At 45.1% G+C, this 19,750-nt stretch overlaps 1 protein-coding gene across 4 annotated transcripts in view; it reads right to left on the bottom strand.

Moving 5' to 3' along the window:
• The window catches only part of ACSL5 (acyl-CoA synthetase long chain family member 5), a 41,960-nt gene extending 30,899 nt beyond the window's left edge, over window positions 1-11,061 (bottom strand). Inside the window, exon 1 of one of the 4 annotated variants that reach the window (XM_016159753.2) lies at window positions 10,924-11,061. Coding sequence is in view for 1 of the 4 variants with exons in the window: in XM_016159752.2 (XP_016015238.2) it covers window positions 8,855-8,891 (37 nt within the window). In the remaining 3 variants the exon portion in view is untranslated. Of the gene's footprint in view, window positions 1-8,542; window positions 8,690-8,757; window positions 9,026-10,923 lie in introns of those variants that run through there. The other 3 variants (XM_016159752.2, XM_016159754.2, XM_016159756.2) reach the window with 3 other exon arrangements.
• Between the last annotated feature and the right edge of the window lie 8,689 nt (window positions 11,062-19,750).

Genomic DNA, 19,750 nt, shown 5'->3' with positions numbered 1-19,750 from the left:
ACATTCTTCTATTCTTAGTGAATTACTGTCTCCTAGAGATTATGTCACAAGTTTTCCCAACTCATAATGACTCCAAAGGGGCCTGTGTGTTATTTAGGAGGTTGCATAAGAAAGTTTTGCTTTCTTTGTTAGGTTTTAAGTTGTAACTCAGCCTCCATTGTTATTTTTCCTGAATTCCTGCTACTCCCAATTTAGGAGGCCATCATCTCTGTCTTTAACTTCAAAGTCAATATCTCTAGACAAATTCCAAGGTGATGGCAAAAGGTCAATAGGACATTACAAACCAATAGCTTCCTAAGCATCCTTGGATGGATCTGAGTCTTTTCCCTAATATGCAATGAATGTGAACCAGATATACATTCCACTGCAAGATCCTTCATCCAATTTCCTCAGAGCCCTGGAGCTAAGGGATTTTCGACTTTTCTTAATAGTAGTTTACTGTTCTGCATCAAATGTAGTTTTCTACTAAGAAAGAAAAGATAACATGATTTGAGACAATGATCTTGCTGCAAAAAACTTAAATAGAGAAAAGCCTGATATGGAAAAGCATTGGTTCCTAAGGAGAGTAAATCCCAGCTATTTACGCTATTTAAAATGATTCAAAGATCAGAAAGGCCAATATTCAGTTATATCACAAAAAATTGTTGTCATATTTCCCAATTGAAAAACAAAAATAGGTTAGAGGGGAAGCTTTAAAACCCTGTAAGAAAATAAGAAGCAATTAGGAACCATGAAATAATTCTGTAAAGTGGTCAGTTACCAAATTGATAGCTAGAACGTCAGTAGCTATCTTTTATTTCATGCCAATAACTAATTTGAAAATAATGGAAAAGATGCCATTCACCAGTGTATATAAAAATAAATGTGTAAAACCTCTATTTAAAAAATTTACATCTGGGGAACAAAAGAGGCTTGAAAAATGGAAAGAAATAGTCAAATGACCCTAACTCCCTAAATGTATATATATATTTAATGCAGTCCTAATAAAGACCCACAGGATTTCCTTAGGAATTAAAAAGTTAATTCTAAAGTTCAAAAATAAATAAAACTTACAAAAAGAGTTAGAAAAAGTTTTGAAAAATAACAGGAATTAAGTGGGTAACAAAGAGGTAAACATAAATTTGCTTACTATGGGGAAGTTTTCTATAAATAGACAAATCTTTGTAACAAAATAATCCTGAAATACTCCCAGTGGATCTATAATAAATTATCAATGACCAAATTGCATTTCGAATCAAGAAAGTTTTTTTTTTTTTCACCCCTAATAAAGGTATTGAGACAGCTGGCTAGCCATTCAGAGAGAATACACAAAGCTGATTACTATCTTACTCCTAAAATGAAAATAAGTTCAAGATGCCTCAAAGATTTAGTATAAAATAATGAAAACCATAAGAACCTTTGGAGATAAAAAGGCTGAGAGTTTTTTTTTAATAATCTTGGCATGGGGAAGACAAGACTGACTAGAGCTATAAATGAAAAATGTTTGAAAGTTCGATTACATCAAATTTAAAAAAATATTTGCCCTACAGGAAAGAGACCAAAGACAAAGTCAGAGACAAACTAGGAGAAGTATTAAATGCTTACGACAAAGAGCTCTATTCCTCAATAAGCAATGCTTAGGAATCAATAAAAAACAAAACACGACCCAGTAAAACAAAGGGCAGAGAGAGTTCACAGCAAAACAGGTTGTTACTTAAAACCAGGGAAAGACGTTTGGCTTTGCTTACAGTTTTAAAAAAAAAAATCAGATTTAAATGAAACGCCTTTTCCCCACCCATAAGATTAGCAATGAGGAAACCGTAAAATGCAGTTACTGTGGCGCTGCCTTCTAGAGAAGCGCTCATCACCCTCCACCACAATGTAAATGTTGAGAGATGCACTTTGCCTTAATGAGTCCATTATTAAGGTATCCTGTAGAAAGACATTGGTTAAGTCAAGCGCATCTGATGGGTGTTTAACGTACCAGTGAAGGATGTGGCCTCTGAGTCAGATGACTTGGGCGCAAACCCTGCTAGGTCATCTGTTTTGTGACCTAGAATAGGTAACCCACTGCGTGGTTTCTAATCTGTAACAAGGCAATAATGTCTGTCTCAGAAGGCTGTCACTCTGACTAGAGAGAGGTTAAGGTACCTATAAAGTGCTTAGAACAGTGCCTGATGCATAGGCTCAAGTATTGTCATCATTAACTCTATAGTCTTATTTACAATGCCAGAGACCAGGAAAGCCTTCTTTGATAGGAGAGTAATGAAACAAATTAGAGTACTTCTGCCCAGTGGAACTCTTGGTAGATATGAAAAAGAATAAAGCAGATCTGCATACGCTGATACGGAAAGCTCTCTATGATACAGTACCAAGTAGAAAGACACAAATTACTTGGATAATATGTATGCTTTTGTGTCTCTGAAGGCATAATCCTCATAGGCAAAGACAGATGGAAGAGGGGAAATCACAAATGAATTTCCCAGGAAGTTTTGAGTATTTGCTCATTCAGACAAAGATATTTAAGGGCTTGACTGTGCATTGGGCATGCTGTAAGTGCTGGGGAGACAGTGGCGAAAACCCTGCCCTCATGGAATTGTGTTTCATTAGGGAGTTTGACAACAAGCCTGAAAAATAACTAGATCATATAGTACTATGGAATAAAAAAGTATTCCATAATTTTTCATTATGGAGGAGGACCGAGGGCACAGAAAGGGGTGAGTTTTAATCAGGGTAGCGGGGAGGAGGTTAGAGTAGGTCTCATGGGGAAAGTAACACTTGAGAGTAGGTAGGTAGTTATCACTAAATCTGAAATAAGCATGCTTTAAAAATAAATAAATAAATAAATAAACCACCTACTTTGGCCGGTGGCATTTCATGTGATTACACCTGAGAATGCAACTCTCCCACCACCTAAGCCACACATAACACATGCCCTTTTCCAAGCACTCACGGTGTGCGCAGTTCATTTCTTTAGCACATAAGAAACCAGAGCAAAGGTAAAGTTCTAGACACAGGGCCAAAGGGGCCCTGAAAGTGCATCTCTCAATATTCACCTCAAGTTGCTGAGCTGGCGTAAGCTCCTGACACATGAGTCTGCAGATAACTTCTAAGCCACGCACCAGTGCCCAGGTGCTCAGGCCACCTTACTTCAGCCTTCTGTACACAACGTGGTCTTGTCACCAGGTTGCCTGGTGACAAGGGGCCTGGCACCCAGTGTGCTCTGAAGCACACACACCAGGGGATGTCCCTAGGCAGAGGAGAAAGGGCCTCCTTTTTATTTCCATACGGTCATGCAGGGCAGATCAAGAAGACAGTGTTACCAAAGGAGGTCTCCGTGAAAAGTCCAGAAGGTGGATGAGTAGTCATTTCCATACCATGGAAATATTCTGTGAGTGTTTAAATTAAAACAAGAAAGTGATATGAAGCTCCCACACCTCACTCTTCCTAGCCTGAGTGTTAGTTGGCATCCAGCAGTTTCAATTTGTAAGGCCGCTGGTGCAGAGAGCACAAGACCTACGCTTGAACAAGTTCCCTGGCCTGCCGGCAAGCACGGCACAAATGATTAGGGTTTCAATGCATATCCACTGGTGATACCTTTGCTGCTGAATCACACAGGAAAAGCTACAGGAACCAGAGCTCAAGAAGGTTATGAGAAGTGGAGCAGGATTAGCTCTTTCCTCAGGTTTGGGTCTCAAGGAGACTTTCTGTGATTCAGGGAACCCCTTGGGCTGTGAGTTTGGGCAGAGACTGGCATAGCTTTCAGATTCTATTGTGCCCAACGCAGTGCCAGAGATACAGCAGGAACCCACTGAGTGTTAGCGAGTCACCTTCCCCTTTTGTTCATTGTTGGCACAAGTTCAGAGAAAGGCAACCAGGGAAGGGAATGTGTGGAAGAAAATGGGGTACAGAATTCCCTCCTGCAGCGACACAATGTGCACCTCTACGCAGAGGGGGACTGCGCTGGCCGAATCATCCTCCGTAGCGCCACAGCAGGGGCTTTGTGCCATGGCATGTGAAGCAGCCTGACCAGGATGAGGCCAAAGTTCACTCATTCTGCATGCATTTGAGTATTTGAGCACCTACTATCTGCTAGGAAGTGTATTCAGCGTGCAGAGGGCACACTTAGAGTTTATAATGGGGGACAAAGCTAGTTCCCCAGGCAGTGAACCAATGCTCTGTGGGAGGAATCTGAGCTTTAGGAGCATCTGGTAGACTAGAGAAGTATATGTGTGGTAAGAGATAGGCTTACTCTCTCCTCTTTAAATTTACGTATAAAGGCAAACAAAGATCTTGGACCTACTACGTGCCCAGCACATACATGTGCCCATGTACAAAGTGACAAAAACTGCGAAGACATAATTTCTGACCTCAGATGACTGACTGACTTATGGGTCTATTGAACACTAAAAACACTTAGAGAAGGATTCAGTGTTTGGGACACGAGCTAATGAGTTTGAAGAAAGGAAGGCTAGTGTACACTGGAGTAGCTGAAGACAGCAGCATGGCACTCTAGACCCTCAAGAATGTGTGGTCCTTGATCCCCTGGCTTTACCAACGACAGTCTCATTTCCAGGGTTAATCAAGGATGATGACCCGCCAATAACCCCAATGGCTAGAAAGACTCCTCCCTCCCCCCTCCCCCGCCACTACGATTTTAGCCAAGGTCACCATCACCAACCATCGGTTGTCTATGTATTTCCATCCACTTTTTCCATGGAGAGGCCAGTCACCACAGTAGGTTGGATGAACCTCAATGGAAGGGAAGAAGGGGACATCCAGATGTGGGGTGAGAGGCAGTATTGCTACAGGCACTAAAGCAGGATAAGCGAGACATTTGGGGAAGGAAATGGTGAAGAGGTATTTCTGATGGAGGAAGAGGACCCATCTTTAGTTGAAAGGGGAGAAAAAAAGAAAAGAGCCTTCAAGAAGGCTGAATGAAACAGTGTCTGGGGCCCGGTGTAGACACGACACCGCTGGAGTCACTTCAGGTCACAAACACCAGAGCACCTTGAGGTGCCAGGCCTTGGCCAGGTGAGCTGAGTGGAATTTAACAGGAAAGCCCTCTTTAGGTCAAATAACTCAGTCCATGAAGATAGCACTGGCTAGCCTTTAAGCCCCTCATAGACAGGCTGGCGACAGGCAGTGACAGATCCAACTGGATTACAGATTGACATAGTCAGCCTCGATCTACCACCATACTTTCAACAAACCACAGTCCGGCACCACTCCTCAAGCCTTCCTAAGCCTGCTGCTGACCAAGTGAATTATCAGAGGGCTGAGGTCAGGAGAACCAGTATCAGAAGTTCACTGGATTTGATAAATGCCTATAAAAAGATAGGCTGGACAAAGTGCTAGGTCGCCGTCACCCATGCCAGGATAGACAGGGTGATGCAAGAGGCTGGGGAAGAGGCGCACCCGCCTGGGCTATCCGCAGAATCAGCCCTTGTATTACTTGGTTCAGCCAATGGTCAGGGGTCACCGGATTCAAACTGCCAACAAAAAACTTTATTGCCAATTCTATCGTTTCTAAGGGCAAACTTTCAAGGCCATCTCCTTTCCGGGTACAAGAGCAACAGACTAGCACTTACTAGAAGTGCGAGCCAGGGCACACTTACTTAGTGTTGCTGAGCATGTTTCCCTCAATTGCACTTAAGAGGCGGGAGACAATCCCTGCTTCAAGGACACACTGTGGGTGGACCTTTTGGTACACGGGGGTACAACAGAGGTCCTCAGTAGACCAGCTCCCTTTCATCTCTTCTACTTACCTCAACTTCTAAGTCTTTGTCAACATCAGATGTTTTATTTTGAGATGCCCCAAATAAGAAGGGATGATCATGGTCTTCATACCATAACCGCCCTTCGACTTACATGCGAAGGTCTTCGCAACCTCTCTTTTTTATTGAAACGGAGGATTTCTAGTTGGGGAGAACATGGCACACCTCTGCACCTCTGAGCTCTGGCCTAACCATCTCCCCCAGCCCCGCCCCACCCCTGCCGCAGGCCCTTCCCAACCTCATAACTCAGAGATCTACTGCCAACTCCCCTGAGGAGTGGTGGTACCATGGCCTGGCCATAGCAGTACAAGGGCCACCTGACCTTCCAAAATTGGAGTATTTATTCAAACAACATGAATTAAGAGCTTGGAAGATATCAGGCCCTGTACCAGGAAGAAGGGTGAGTGACAAGAGTCCATGCATGACCTCAGGACACAGAGCCCCATAGGGGAGAAACAGACCTAGCATAGTTTACAGAAGAGTGTGACAAGAGCAATGTTGGCTGAACTCCAAGCTGCTGGGGACATGGCACCCTTGCAGAATGCTGCCAGGATGCTGCACAAGAGTCACCTCAGTCTGCATCCCAAAGGGTGGTCAGTGCTTCTGCTGGCCAGGCCTCTTAGAGGGACAGGAGCAGAAACTTCATTCCTGGTTTCTAAAATATCACCAAATCCTGCCTAGATGCGGGAGGATTTCTTCGTTCGAGATCCAAGTTACGTAACATGAAATTAACCATTTTACAGAGAATGATTCAGCAGCACTTGGTCCATTCACAGTGTTGTACGACCGCCACTTCCGTCTAGCTCCTAAGCACTTCATCTCCCCCAGAGGAAGCCCTGTCCCATGAAGCAGTGAGAGCGACTCCCCATTCCCCTTCCTTCCCAGTCCCTGGCAACTACCAGTCTGCTTTGTGTCTATGGGTTTGAAGGAGAAGATTTTCACGGGAGAATTTCTCCCAGCTTCTAATTCACTGGCCCGTACACCCAACTAGATTCATTAAAAATTGAACTCGATGAGTCGCAGTTCGATCTCTTCATACTGTGTCCAGTTTTTTTATTTCTAAGCCTTGGTTTCCCCATCTATGGAACAAAGTACCTACCTCACAGAACTGTTTCGAATATCAAAAGAGAAAAGCCCCATAAGACAGTAAGCACAGAGCTGCCCCGCAGAAAATATTGAATGAACGGGAGCTGTAATATTTGCTGTTCTATAAAAATGTCAACCTGAAAAATATCTAATAAATATGTGAACTCAGTATCTGCCCAGGTCACCATATATGGAAATCTTTTTACAAATGAAATTTTCCAGGAAATCTGAAGAAAGGATAATTCTAAATGTAGACGGATGGAGCACGTTTTTAACATCACACTGACCGTAGCTTCAGTCCCGGTTTGACAACTGGCTGCTTTGTGATCTTGGGGAAATTGCTTTACCTCTCTGAGCCTATTCTCTCGACCATAAAATGGTGAAACCATCCAACTCGTAAGATTGTCTTAATCAAATATAATTGTACATACTAATGAGCTGGTGCTTAACTGGCTTCATCTTCCCTCTCTCCACCCATTCCCCAGCCCTCTCTCCTTCCCTGACCCCTATACTCCCTGTAGAATCTATGGCCCTCACTGTACATTTAGCAATTAGGCCCTCGACAATGCATGTTTTTGTTTGTTTGCTTGTTTTTTGTAGATATCTTTGTCCTCAAAGAGTTACAATACAACGTGAGAGAGAAGACCATTTTAGGTCAGAACCTAGCCAAATGCATGGCTGAAACATTCTGTTTGGTCTGGATACTGTATGTAGATAGATAGATAGATAGATAGATAGATAGATAGATAGATAGATAGATAGATAAAGAAGGCAGGAAGGCAGGAAGTCAGGCAGTCAGGCAGTCAGGAAGGCAGGAAGGCAGGAAGGTAGGAAGGCAGGAAGGCAGGAAGGCAGGAAGGCAGGAAGGCAGGAAGGAAGGCAGGAAGGCAGGAAGGCAGGAAGGAAGGAAGAAATGTGTTTTTCTGGGGTACCCCTGCCTTACATTTTGCCAGAGTCACCACCACCTACATATTTTTACATGCCATATACTTTACATAGCTCTGTTATCTGCCTGTTCTATAAGCATTTGTGACTCTTATTTCATCTAGGATTTGTTCCTTTTATTACACTAAGCACACAGTGATGCTTATGAAATTTTATACCATGTCTTCCAAGATCATTCTATGCTCATGCTCATGCTTGTCAATTAGAGGGAAACAGCAGAGAGGAAGTCCTGTGCCGGAATGCAGAGAAAGGGATAGCAAGCAAAAGCAATTATTCTATTTTTTTTTTCTAACTAAACCAATCTTATTTTAAAATTAAGCTAGATTAAATTTAGTCTAGTCTCGTTTTATCATTTTTAAAGACTGCCTCTGTTAGAGACGACCAATCACCTACATGTTGAAGCCATAGATTCAATCCCACTGTTCAAACCACGAGGAAGGTTGATGTCCACAGAAGCTGTCAAGTCCCGGTGGGGTCCCTTTCCAACGCTCACACCTTGAATGTCCCTGAAGTTCACCTTAGACTCAACCTGTGTCTCTAGCCCTTAAAACAGAGCCAATTTCACCACAGACCATCTCACCAGTCACTCATTCATCAGCTCTTACCCCAGGAAGGAGCCAAAGCCCTCCGTGAAAACTAAGGTGTCTCCCAGCCCTCAGGGAAGTGGTGGCAGATGCCCGGGCCCAGAAAAAACAGGTCTCACCTGTGGTTCACCTCCCCTGAGAGAGGCAAGAGAAAGAAAATCCGATCCATACCTCACATTCCTCCTTCCATTTACCCCTCCTGAAAAGGGGGCTTTAAAGATGTCCCTTCGACACGTGGCAGAGAAAACGCTGACATATGCTTGGGACACAGCAAACTCTAGATTCACGGAAGCTGGGGCTCAGGGTACCCACGTGGCCTCTGCCTTGTGCTCACAAGAGCCCCAGTGAAATGCCGCCCTGCTCTGCCCTCTAGCTGGTCCCCTTACCCTGGGAGGGGGGTCGCAACTCTTGGTGCTTCCAGCAAATGGGGCTTCCTGGCTCCGAGTTCTCCCTGGCACACAAGCCCCTGTTCTTCTTCCTCACCCCTGTTTTTTCCAGGGACTGGATGACTTCCGAACATCCATGCAGGCAGATGGCCACGGCTCAGGGCACCTCGTCTGGCCTGTCCGGAGTCAGGCCATGGCCGGGCTTTCTAACATGCTCGGGGACTTCAAACGTGCTCGGGGACTTCACTTCCTGGTTTTTCTTTCACAACTGAAAGTGGAAGTGTCTGAGCGGGAGGAAGAAACCTGCCCAAACTCCCCCGGCTGGTTTTCCAACGCTTTAACCCCAGCCCCTAAGGGCTGAAACAGCAGCCGTACAATTCACCCTTTTCTCCTCTAACTGTCTCCAAACAAAGAAAAACAAATAAATGATAGGGGGTGATCCCGCAGATGACCAGTGTCAGAGAAGTGGCTCTGCTCCCGCTCAGGACAGGAAGGTCCAGCAAGAGGCACCTCAGCCCTCACATTCCTCCCGAGAATGAGACCTCTGGAGCACCTGGAGGCCTGCCCAGCCCCTCAGTCTCTAATCCCCAGCCTACCTGCCTCAGTCCCTGAAGCAGTTCTGATAAAGCCCACGAAACAATCAGGTCAGGAAAGACAGGGTCAGGGACAGGACGGGAGAGTCTTTGTTCTTTTCCTCCGACAACCAAGCTCATTCTTTTCATACTTCAAACTTTAAATGAAAAATGCATTTGCTGCTTCCCTCACCTTCCAAATTGACACCGGGGAAATTTTAAATCATAAGACTACACAAGCCATTAGCTGTCACACTGATCCCACATCTTTTAGCTTCTGGAAAACTCCACTGCACACGCATGAGACAATGATGGTAGAAAAAGCAAATAAATTCTTATTATTTTAAAATCATTTTGAACTTGCAGAGGCCCCAAAAGGGTCATGAGGATTGGTCTACACGCTATCAGGACCTGTAGTAGTCTCATGGGATTCATGTAAGGCTGAGGCCGTCCTTAGATCTGGAAGTAGAAATAACAAGTTCTCCTGCCCTTTCCCATCCCACACCCCTCCCTAGCACCCCACTGACACCCCAGACTTAAGCAGCACTTTCCCTAGCTCACCCTTTACTAGAGCTAGATCAGAATTCCTTCTCTCTGCAGAGAGGAGGGCTTAAAAGGGTCCAACTAAAAAGGCCAGGGTGAACTGTGCCACGATCTCGGAGAAAATGGGCTGGTCCCTTTGCCTCAGGGGAGCCCACTTCAGACACGGGAGAAAGATGAAACACAGAAAGGTGTTTCCATCTTCTGGTGCATCTCATGGCTGGAGGCACACTTGGCTTTGCTTAGTTTCAGCAGCTGTCTCCCCAAGAGGAAGCTTCCTCCAGCAGAGAGCAGAGAATGTCAGAATGGGCGACAAGTCTCAGGCACTCTAATGCCACCAGGCTCTTCCCCAGGGTGCTGTCTTCTTTTACCAACCGCATGAAAAGCTCAGGGCTGGGAGAAGACAAGCCTTTCTTTTTTTCCACTGAGTTCCTCCAGAACTAAATGCTCAAATTTAGAAGATTCTGAGACATTCTCAAGTTCTAGCAGACTTGTATTCCTATCCAATCCTATGTGCACATGAATGACAAACCCAAGATTTGAGAGAATAATGGAAGATTCGACAACACACAAGAATTATGCATCATGCAACTGCCTGTTGTAACAGATAGATTAGGAATCGACCCCTTGCCACGCCACCTCATAGTTATGGATCCCAGACCATTCTACTGAAGCCCAGAGGTACATTATTTATTTATGGAGAGATACCGGCTACCTTACAGGAGGTAGTGAGCCCCTAAAATAACTCATGCTGCACACCTAGTAGAGACCCCAGCTCCTAGTAGAGTGTCTGCTAAGATCTCCCTTCCCCTCATCTTTCCACGTGGGAATAGCTACCACTGACAGCGGGTGAACGCCCTTTCTAACCAGACCGATACAGAGATCTCTGAATGGAAGATGACGGAGACCCACATCCTGGCTTTGTCTATAACCCTGAAAGGTTTTAAGTCTGTTTCGGTCACATTTAGTAAAATTAACAACTTTCTCTTCCCAGTCTATCCCGTCAGCATTCAGAGTGTTCGGATGTCTCCACCGGTTTCCAATTGCAGCTTACCTTGTAAGAATACTCTCACTTCCTGGGCGCTGGAAGGGCCCTCCTCACAGCTGGCCGCGTGGGCTCAGCACCGCAGTCAGGCACCTCTGCCTTTTCCACACCTCCTGGGGTAGGGCCACTCCTGAAGCCAATGTGATCTGTCCCGAGCATGCCCAATGAGCTCCTCTTGGAACCTTTGAACCTGTTGCAATGAAGGTTCAAAGGTAGAAGTTACTCGTAGTAACCCCCAACAATGAGAAGGCTGCAGCTTGGCAAAAGGTTAAAACAGGAGATTATTACGCAATGAGCTTAAGAGGAAGAAAAAAAAAAAAAAGAAAAGAAAACAATAGCCCTCAATTAAGAAAGCTTACATTTAACAAGCATAACTTTTTCTAGACCTCATACATCAGGGGAAGAAAAGCGGGGAGATAGGGCCTTGCACCTGCTTTTGGGGCAGAATCCTTGAGATTGCGATAGGAAAAGGAAGATCTAGATAACAGAGGGAAAAAGTGCTCCCTGAATTTAGAGAGAAAAATGAGAAGCTGCTCTCATTGTTACTCAAGCTGTAACTTTAAGATTCATAGAAGCAAAGGTCGCCATTTAGAGATCAGCCTTCTTCTAGAGGGGACCAGTGACCCCTCCAGAATTAGAATGTCTCAGAACAACCAAATAAAGCAAATCACTCTAGAGCCTAGACCAAGGGACAAGCCTACCTCAGTCACATTTCAAATGCAAAATTCTAGATCCAGCCTGTACCACACATGTCTTAACAAGGTCCTGGAGAAAGAGTTGCTTTTACATCACTGGTCAGCTCATCATACTCTCTTTCCATTTTGAGGTCACTAGTCATGCTTCCTGATAGCAAAATCTTGAAGATGACAAGGTATCACTATTAAACAAAAATGATGAGTGGAAATGAAAGATTTCTTCAGATGAGAAAAATCACTCGGAATTACATAACCAGTTAGACTTCAAGGCAAGACCCGACCCGGGCCACAGGCAACCAGTAGAGTGCCTCTGCCTCTATACAGTGCTGCATTATTTAACCACCAGCAGACCTTAGAATGTCTTCTCTGTACCTGACCTGCAGACGTTGTGGAAATGATGCAATAGTTTCCTTCTAACTATGTGGTCAGGTGGCCAGTATCAAAATCAGAAGCCAGCACCACTTCCTGCTGACTCTGCTGTGGACAAGTGGCTACCACATTAACATGGAGGTCTTGTTAGGCCAGATTTTCCTCCAGGTCTTAGGTGTATTAACCTGTCAAGGTCATTTTTTGCCACAGAGCCTTAGTCCTGCCTTAGAGCCTGAAAGAAAAAGCCTTCTCCAAAGTGGCTAAAGAAGATACAGTTCAGTGGCAACAGGGAGCATGACTCCTACTTGATTGCTCTAATGCCAAATCGTGTCGAGTCACAACCCACAGAACACGTTTTGATGTCGTGATGCTTCACGTCAGTGGTTCCCAAAGTTTAGGAAGCATCACGATCCCCTAGAGAGCTTGTTACACATACACTGCTGGGCAGGTACCAGAGTTTCTGGTTCAGTAGGCCTGGGCTAGAGCCTGAGAATCTGCATTTCTAATAATTCCAGGTGATGTGGATGCTGCTGATCTGGGGACCACTCCAGGAGCACCACTGCTCCAAGCAGCCTCCCTACCTGCAGTGGGTTCAACTACTGAAATGTTAAAAGAGACTGTATTTGGGGCAGTCTGGACACTACACTTGGGAGGACAACTTGACACAGAGTGGAACTCACTACGTTGTCTAGAAAAGAGGTGTTACACAAGGTCACCAGTCAGGCCAAGTCCCACGATAGTGCTTTGGCAACAGTGGGAGATATTGCCACTCATTCTCCCACTTCTCTCTTACGTAAACATAAATCAAAGTCTCAGGGCATCACAGCTAGACAACCCACGTGGAGATGTGTGTGGGCGTGTGCTAGGAGGCATCACCTGATTCAACAGCATTCACTTTATTCTTGAGGGAACCTTGAAGCCACAAAAGGTGAAGTAGGAAAAGCTGCCCATTCAGTAGAAGAGGGAAGTCCAGAACCCAAGTCTCCGGCTCCCTAATACACTACCCTATCTCTTGACTAATCATTGTTTCCTTTAGCATCTCTCTTCAAAAAAAAGTATTAGGTAAAGACTTCTTTGTGACACTCTTTAGTCTCCCTGCCTTCCCACAGCCAAATACATTTAGAATTCAATAAAGAAGAAAAAATTCTTTTGAAATCGGGTATCCCGTAGCCCCTAAAAAATGCACACCTTCATTTTGTGAAGTCATTCACAGGTGAAGTTCCCGAGGTGTGGGAGAGTCCGTCCCATGGTTCTGACACACTGACACATGCTGCTCTGGTTGGTTTGTATACATTCTCTTCCCTTTGCGAGGGACAAAGGAACCACACGTTTCATATATGACAGTTCTAGAAGACCAGAGACCAACATTCCGGAGTTTTGTAACGGAGCTGGAAACAGTCAAGATACTTCTTATTATAGGCACTGACAGGTTTTCAGAAGCAGAAATCAGGTTTTCCCCATCTTTAAAAACAGGGAGAGACGGACCTTGTAAGTGGGCCAGCTTTACACAGTGCCACTGTGTGTTTACGTAGCTCCTCCCAGTTTATAAACCGCTTCCAAACTGTCTCTGAATAAAACTGGGAGGTGTGAGTGGGAATAATATCATCAGTAGACAAACCTTCAGTGGCTGCTGGAAGCCGGGCCTTGTCACGAGGACTTCATTTGGCCCTCACAGGCCCTACCTGTCAGGTAGTTGATTTGTACACATGTAAGTTAGAGAAGGTTCATCACCTTCCTATAGAGATCCTATAGCTTGGTCATGGGGTGTCGATGGCGGGGATGGTGGTGTGTGTGTGTCAGGGGGGTGTCAAACACTATTTCTTAATAACTTCAGGCTATTTTGTAAAGCCAGGTGACTTGTAGCCTGTCTATGATAAAGAGCCTCACTTTCGAGAGCATGATGGTCGCAAAGCAGATTTTAGAGCAGATTTTCTGGGGGGGGGGGGGTGAATCGGTCAGGCCACCAAAGGTCTTAGCGGGGTGTTTCTAGATTCCGAAAGAAGTCTTTCGAAAAAAAAAAAAAATAGTGGAGTTTCTCCTTTTAATTAAACTGTTGCCCTCAGAAGGCAGAAGACTCATCCCAAACCTTTGGCTCCTCTGCTTCAGAATATTTTCTCAGACTTAGATTATGGAAGAGCCCCTCGGCAATGCTCATTGTAAGCATCCCTGGTGGGAGCGAAGAGAAAGCATGGACATGCGACTACGAAGGGAAAGCACGAGGTGTCTGGAGTAGCTGGTACGTGTGGGGCACAGGGAACCCTAATTTAGGAAGGTTCTTGGGCTGCTTTGACAGCTGATCCAAGTCTTTGGAATTCAGGCAACGTGACCCAAGAAGAGAGCGAAGCGGCATCCTAGGGATATAGGCTCAATCGATTCACATTAACTGCATAATGATGGATTGGAAAGAAAGGAGGCGAGATGTCCCTACCTACAGTTAGCTGTACAGCAGGGCGGAGGTTGTGATGGCAAAAAGGGGGAGCAAAGATAAAGCTGTGAGGGACTGACCTTTAGCTTCCCATGTGGAAGAACTGACGTTGAAGTTGACTCTTCAACAGAGATGTGAAAGGAAGGGGCGAAGTTCCTTACCCTCTGAATGAGGGAGCCACAGCTGGCCGGTCCAATGATCAGAGCCCCATGTCCGCTCTCACCTTTGTCATCTGATGTTTCAAAAGGCTAATGGCACTCAGAGTACATCTCACAGGGTAGAAACCTTACGTTCTCATACCAGCTTCTTCCTGAAGGCTTTCAAGACAAGCACGACCATGGAGAATCATTGAGCACTTCCCAAGAGGTAGCTTTGTGCTAAGAGCTTTGTCCGCAATATCTCATTGAACCTCACAGTAACCCCATAAAGAAATAATGCTCATCATTTTGCAGAAGCGGGAAAGCTAAGAAAGGCCAAGCTGGCACAGTCTCAGAGTCAGATTTTGAGTCCAACTAGTTGAGTCCAGAGTCCAAGAATATATCTATGATTGACTATGATTCATTCCATAAACCCTTTGCAATCCGGTGTATTTTTATATACATTTATCTCTGGAACTTTCATTCACGACTCAAAGAAAATTAAGAATCATTATCCTAGGGGAAGCAGGTCCCAATTCCAGTCACACGAACCTGATGCCAAGGGTTCATTTTCCCTCCACAGAAGGGCATCCCATCTGCCTGGACAGCCTTCCTACCACGGAACTCGCGTCCCACACAGAGCCTCGCTTCAGTCAGCTGGAGGGTGACACCACATGGCATATTCAGCCTTGCACTGCGCCCCCTCCCCCCGCCCCAGCTCTTTCTGCTCAGCTCTCCGCTGCACTGTGAGGGCCCACAGCTCTATGCTGGGCTGCACTGTCAAGGCCGCTCCGTGGGGCTTCACAGCGCGCAGGGGAGAAACCAGCCCCACAACTCGGCGTCTGCAGCAGCTTGTTTTGTTTCACTCAGGTCTCTGACAGCAACTGCTTGGGCACATGAACTCTTGAGGCTCATTCTTTGTGGGAAGGAAGTGTTGCTCAAGTGTGAGCACTTGCTTGACAAAAAAAGTGTTTGCACAGATTGCAACAAAAACTTTCTCCCGTCTCCAGAAACTCTCCCTGCTCCAACACACACACGGAGCAAATGGCTTTGTAGACTTAGATCTGATCTGAGCCTCCCAACTGGCGAACCATGGCACACTGGTGGGCTAAGAGATACTGAACCCCTCAGCCCTCGGAGTGGCAGGGCATGCTCATGGATGGCCTCATCTGTGGCCAGGTCTCAGTGTGCCATATAACTACTATTATTCTCAGGGTCGTGATGTCAACAAGGTTAGAACATAGTGACAAAGGCAACCTACTCCTTTATCAGCAAGAACTTCCCAAGAGCGTTTAAGAATCAGATGGAAAGTGTACAGGTCGCTGAGAGAGACATGAGCTCTAAAGTCCCAGAACCTTCAACAATCACACAGGAGACAGCACTATCTGTGTGCAGGTGAGGAGGGTGACTCAGAGTGAAGATACAGACCTGTACAGTCCGGTATCATAGCCAGCAGCTACGTGTGGCTACAAGAACTTGAACCGAGGTGAGTCTGCATTGAGATATATCTAAGTACAAAATACACACCAAATTTTAGAGACTTAGTATGAAGAAAATAACGAACTCAATTTAAGAATATTCATTATATATTAAAATGATAATATTTAAGATATACTAGGTAAGTAATCTTACCCGTTCCTTTTACTTTTTAAACTATGTCTGCTGACAATTTCTGAATTACTTATGTGGCCCACACTCTGTTTTTCTTCGACAACACCGATTTGGACTGAAGATTCTCTGCCTTAATGCCTATAGGATTAAGTAAAAGGTAGTAGTCCTGGCAGCAGCAGTGAACACATTGTAACTGCTCCAGGTGAACTTGAAGATAGCATGCCTTTAACCTGTTCTTCTGGTTTCTGCAGTAGCAGTGGTTTGTCACCTTGGGTTGACACAGCATCCACTGAATGGAGCGTATGATTTTGACTGAAACTCTTGCCGCTCACAGACTGTCGATCCACATCAGGCAGGCTGTTGTGTGCTCCGCCTCTGTTATTTCATCTGATCCTTGAGTGAGCTCATCAGGGTGACTGCGAATGAGGAAGCTGAGGTTCATGTAAGTACATAACTTGTCCAAACCAGCTTGCGTCTCATCTCAAAGCTGTGCTCCTAACCATTCTATTAAGCTGCTCCCTTGCAGGGAGGTGTGGGAGAAACTCCTGGTAGGAGCATCAACACTTTGGGGGTCATTCCAACCCCTCCCTCTTCATCGAGCCTTTAAAGATGTCATCCTCTGCATCGCACCCTCGGTATCCTGGGTTCGCACTGTAGAGAGCAACTCTGACTGCTCCTGGGAACTCTACCTGACTCTTAAGCACTTCAACTACCTGGTGTTTATCCCATGCTGCTGACAGAGCCCCTGGGCCCTCAATAAATCATTAGCATAAGGAGCAAAAACTTCCCAAAAGGACTGGGGAGGTGGGGCAGCTGCCTGCTCCCGGCTACTCAGTAACTAAAGATACTAAATGAGCTGTTTGGGAGAATTGAATGAGAGCAGAGTGGAAATGACAGGAAATGGGAAGGGTTCTGGTCTCTCCAGACAAGAAGCTCAGGATGGTGGAGGAGTCAGAAGGGACATCTCCCCTTGCTTTGGAGAAGCCACGGAGACACTAAGCCTAGGGCCACACAGGTCCCTGACTGGCTGGGATGGAGAAGCATATCATTTTCATGGGTTAAAACTATGCAATCAGCAGAGAAATAAGCATTAAGGCAAGAACACATTCTTTATTCACTCAGTGTTTGAGAGACTGTGACAATGAAGGTGTTTTTGGAAAACTTGAATTTTTGTGGAAAGTGGTTTGGGAAGTAATTCTATCACTGTTAATCATTTAGTATCTTTAGTTACTGAGTAGCCGGGAGCAGGCAGCTGCCCCACCTCCCCAGTCCTTTTGGGAAGTTTTTGCTCCTTATGCTAATGATGTATTGAGGGCCCAGGGGCTCTGTCAGCAGCATGGGATAAACACCAGGTAGTTGAAGTGCTTAAGAGTCAGGTAGAGTTCCCAGGAGGCAGGATCCTCTTCCCTCATACAAAGCTCTTCAGAAACAGGAGGGATGTCCTCATCAGAAAATTAAGGCCAGTGCCCCATCCTCCGCCTTCTAGGAAGGGTGTGTGCATGGTTACCTAAAGGAGTGGCTTTTGGATCCCAGGAAGTTGCTTTGTTACAGATCTAAGAACTGCGATCTCCTGCTTTATACAAGTTTGACCTTTGCTCCACTTTCTCATGGCCCCTCAAATGTTTACTCACCAGGAGCTTCATATTCAGGGAAGGTGTCTCTGCTATTTGCAAGAGCTGTGGACGCAACGGGGAAGTTTGAAGTCTGCACCCCGACAGATTGTTGCTCTTACTTCTCGGATGGTCAGTGCAGGTGTGCCACAACTTCAGGAATGTTCCCTTTAGGAGTCTGTAAGCAAAACCTGGAAAGAAACTCATTGCCACCACCAAGTGTGGAGTACATAGTTGGTGATAAAGCCACCAGAGTCCTAGGATTTTAGGGCAAGAAGCTGGTAAGGTCAGAGGCCTCTGTTCCTTGCCATTTCCCCAATTCATAGAAAAGGAAAAAGGCTCAATTACCGTTTTATTCACATGGGGAAGCCTGAGGCTGATGCCTTTTCCCAGAACACTTCACGAGAAGTGTTGCCTCTCCCTTAGTTTTTCCCTCCAAGATGTTACAGGCTCATCTCACTATTCCAAGTAGGTCATATACCTTTACCGCCCCTCACCTTCACTTTTTCTCTAAACATTGTCAGATCACTGATTTACGAATGGAAGGGATACAAAGGGAAAGCAGGAGGGGAGGACAGGCAGCTAGGAAAATGCTAGAGGTTTTATGAAAACCCCACTACCCTGAATAAGCTAATTTTTTTTTCTGATCTTGGACACTTAACAGCTGTCATGTGTCTGGTTGCTGGCTTAGGCTGGTTAGCACCAAGGAAACCATAAATCAGGCAGACGGAACCCTCCCTCTGTAATAATGGTCTCTTCAGGAAGCAGGGATGGGATAGAGTAGCTAGGAACGAAAGCACTGCCCCCACGGACAGGGAACCGAGCTCTGCACTTCTGCTGGCCAAGCACAGACTGCCTTTGTTCCAAGGCATTGTCCTATGAAACCACAGACCTCTTCCCTCAATCACCATGGTTCCAGTAACTCGTGGGCACGAGAATCTCCTAGAGGAGAAGAGGACTAGAGAAATAAAGCTGAGAACACCATGCTCCCTCTAGCAGCCTCAGTCCCTATAAATCCCGCTAAATTGGTTTTAACCTCAGACATTTCCTCTCAAGCCAATGAAGAAGTATGTGCAAAGTGGATGGGCCTGTTACTATGGCAATGGTTCCCAGATGATCACCATTACCTGGATCACAACATCTCTCTCTCTCCTTCTCTGAGGGCAATGGAGAAATGGAAGGGGCTGAACTCAGCAGAGAATAATTAGAGGCCACAGAGGTCAGCCAAGTGTGAGGAGTGTGAGGAGTGTGAGGCCCCGGGCCAGCGTGAGATGCTTCTCACCTAAGAATTCCAAAAGCGGGAGTTTAACCCCCATGCTTTCACTCCACAAATGCAAATCTGCAGGGTCTATTTTTAATTAAAACTTTCACTTTTATTCCTTATTGCCACCATTAAGACAAAAAATATGAAAATTAAGGTAAGCGAAGAGAAGAAAAAGCACTCATAATTCCTATCATCAAAAGAGGGTCACTTTTAGTGAGTTGGTGTATGTAATCTTATCATTCAACTGTACATGCTTTTTTAAAAAACAGCAAAAATGAAATACTATACATGTTGTTTTATAGTGTGCTTTCTTGATTAATACATTTTGACTATCTAAGCCAATAAATGCATTCATTTTTAATGACAGCCTAGTCTTCAGTGACATGGATTCACTATATGTTATTTATTCAGGACCTCGCTGTGGGACACAAAGTTCGTGTTTAATTTTTAACTGTTATAAGAAAGTACTGTGATAAAATCTTATTGCATGATCTTATTCCTTTAGGATAAATTTCCAAAGTTAAAGTTTATGAGTCAAAGATGCATATATATATATATATATTTGGATATATATATATTTTTAAATGGCTATTAACACTCCTATCAGCAGTGTGCGTCAGTTTGTTAAACTCTCACCAATGCTGAATGTCAGCAGTTTTTTCTTCTGGTTTTGACCATGCTCATGTGAGCACTTACGAATACAACAACGAAACAAAAAATAATCC

The sequence above is a fragment of the Rousettus aegyptiacus genome, unplaced genomic scaffold, assembly GCF_014176215.1.
Source record: "Rousettus aegyptiacus isolate mRouAeg1 unplaced genomic scaffold, mRouAeg1.p scaffold_m13_p_6, whole genome shotgun sequence".
In the NCBI taxonomy this organism is placed as follows: domain Eukaryota; kingdom Metazoa; phylum Chordata; class Mammalia; order Chiroptera; family Pteropodidae; genus Rousettus; species Rousettus aegyptiacus.
The sequence above is the reverse complement of the archived record's forward strand: the minus strand, read 5'-3'. Positions and strand labels throughout refer to the sequence as shown.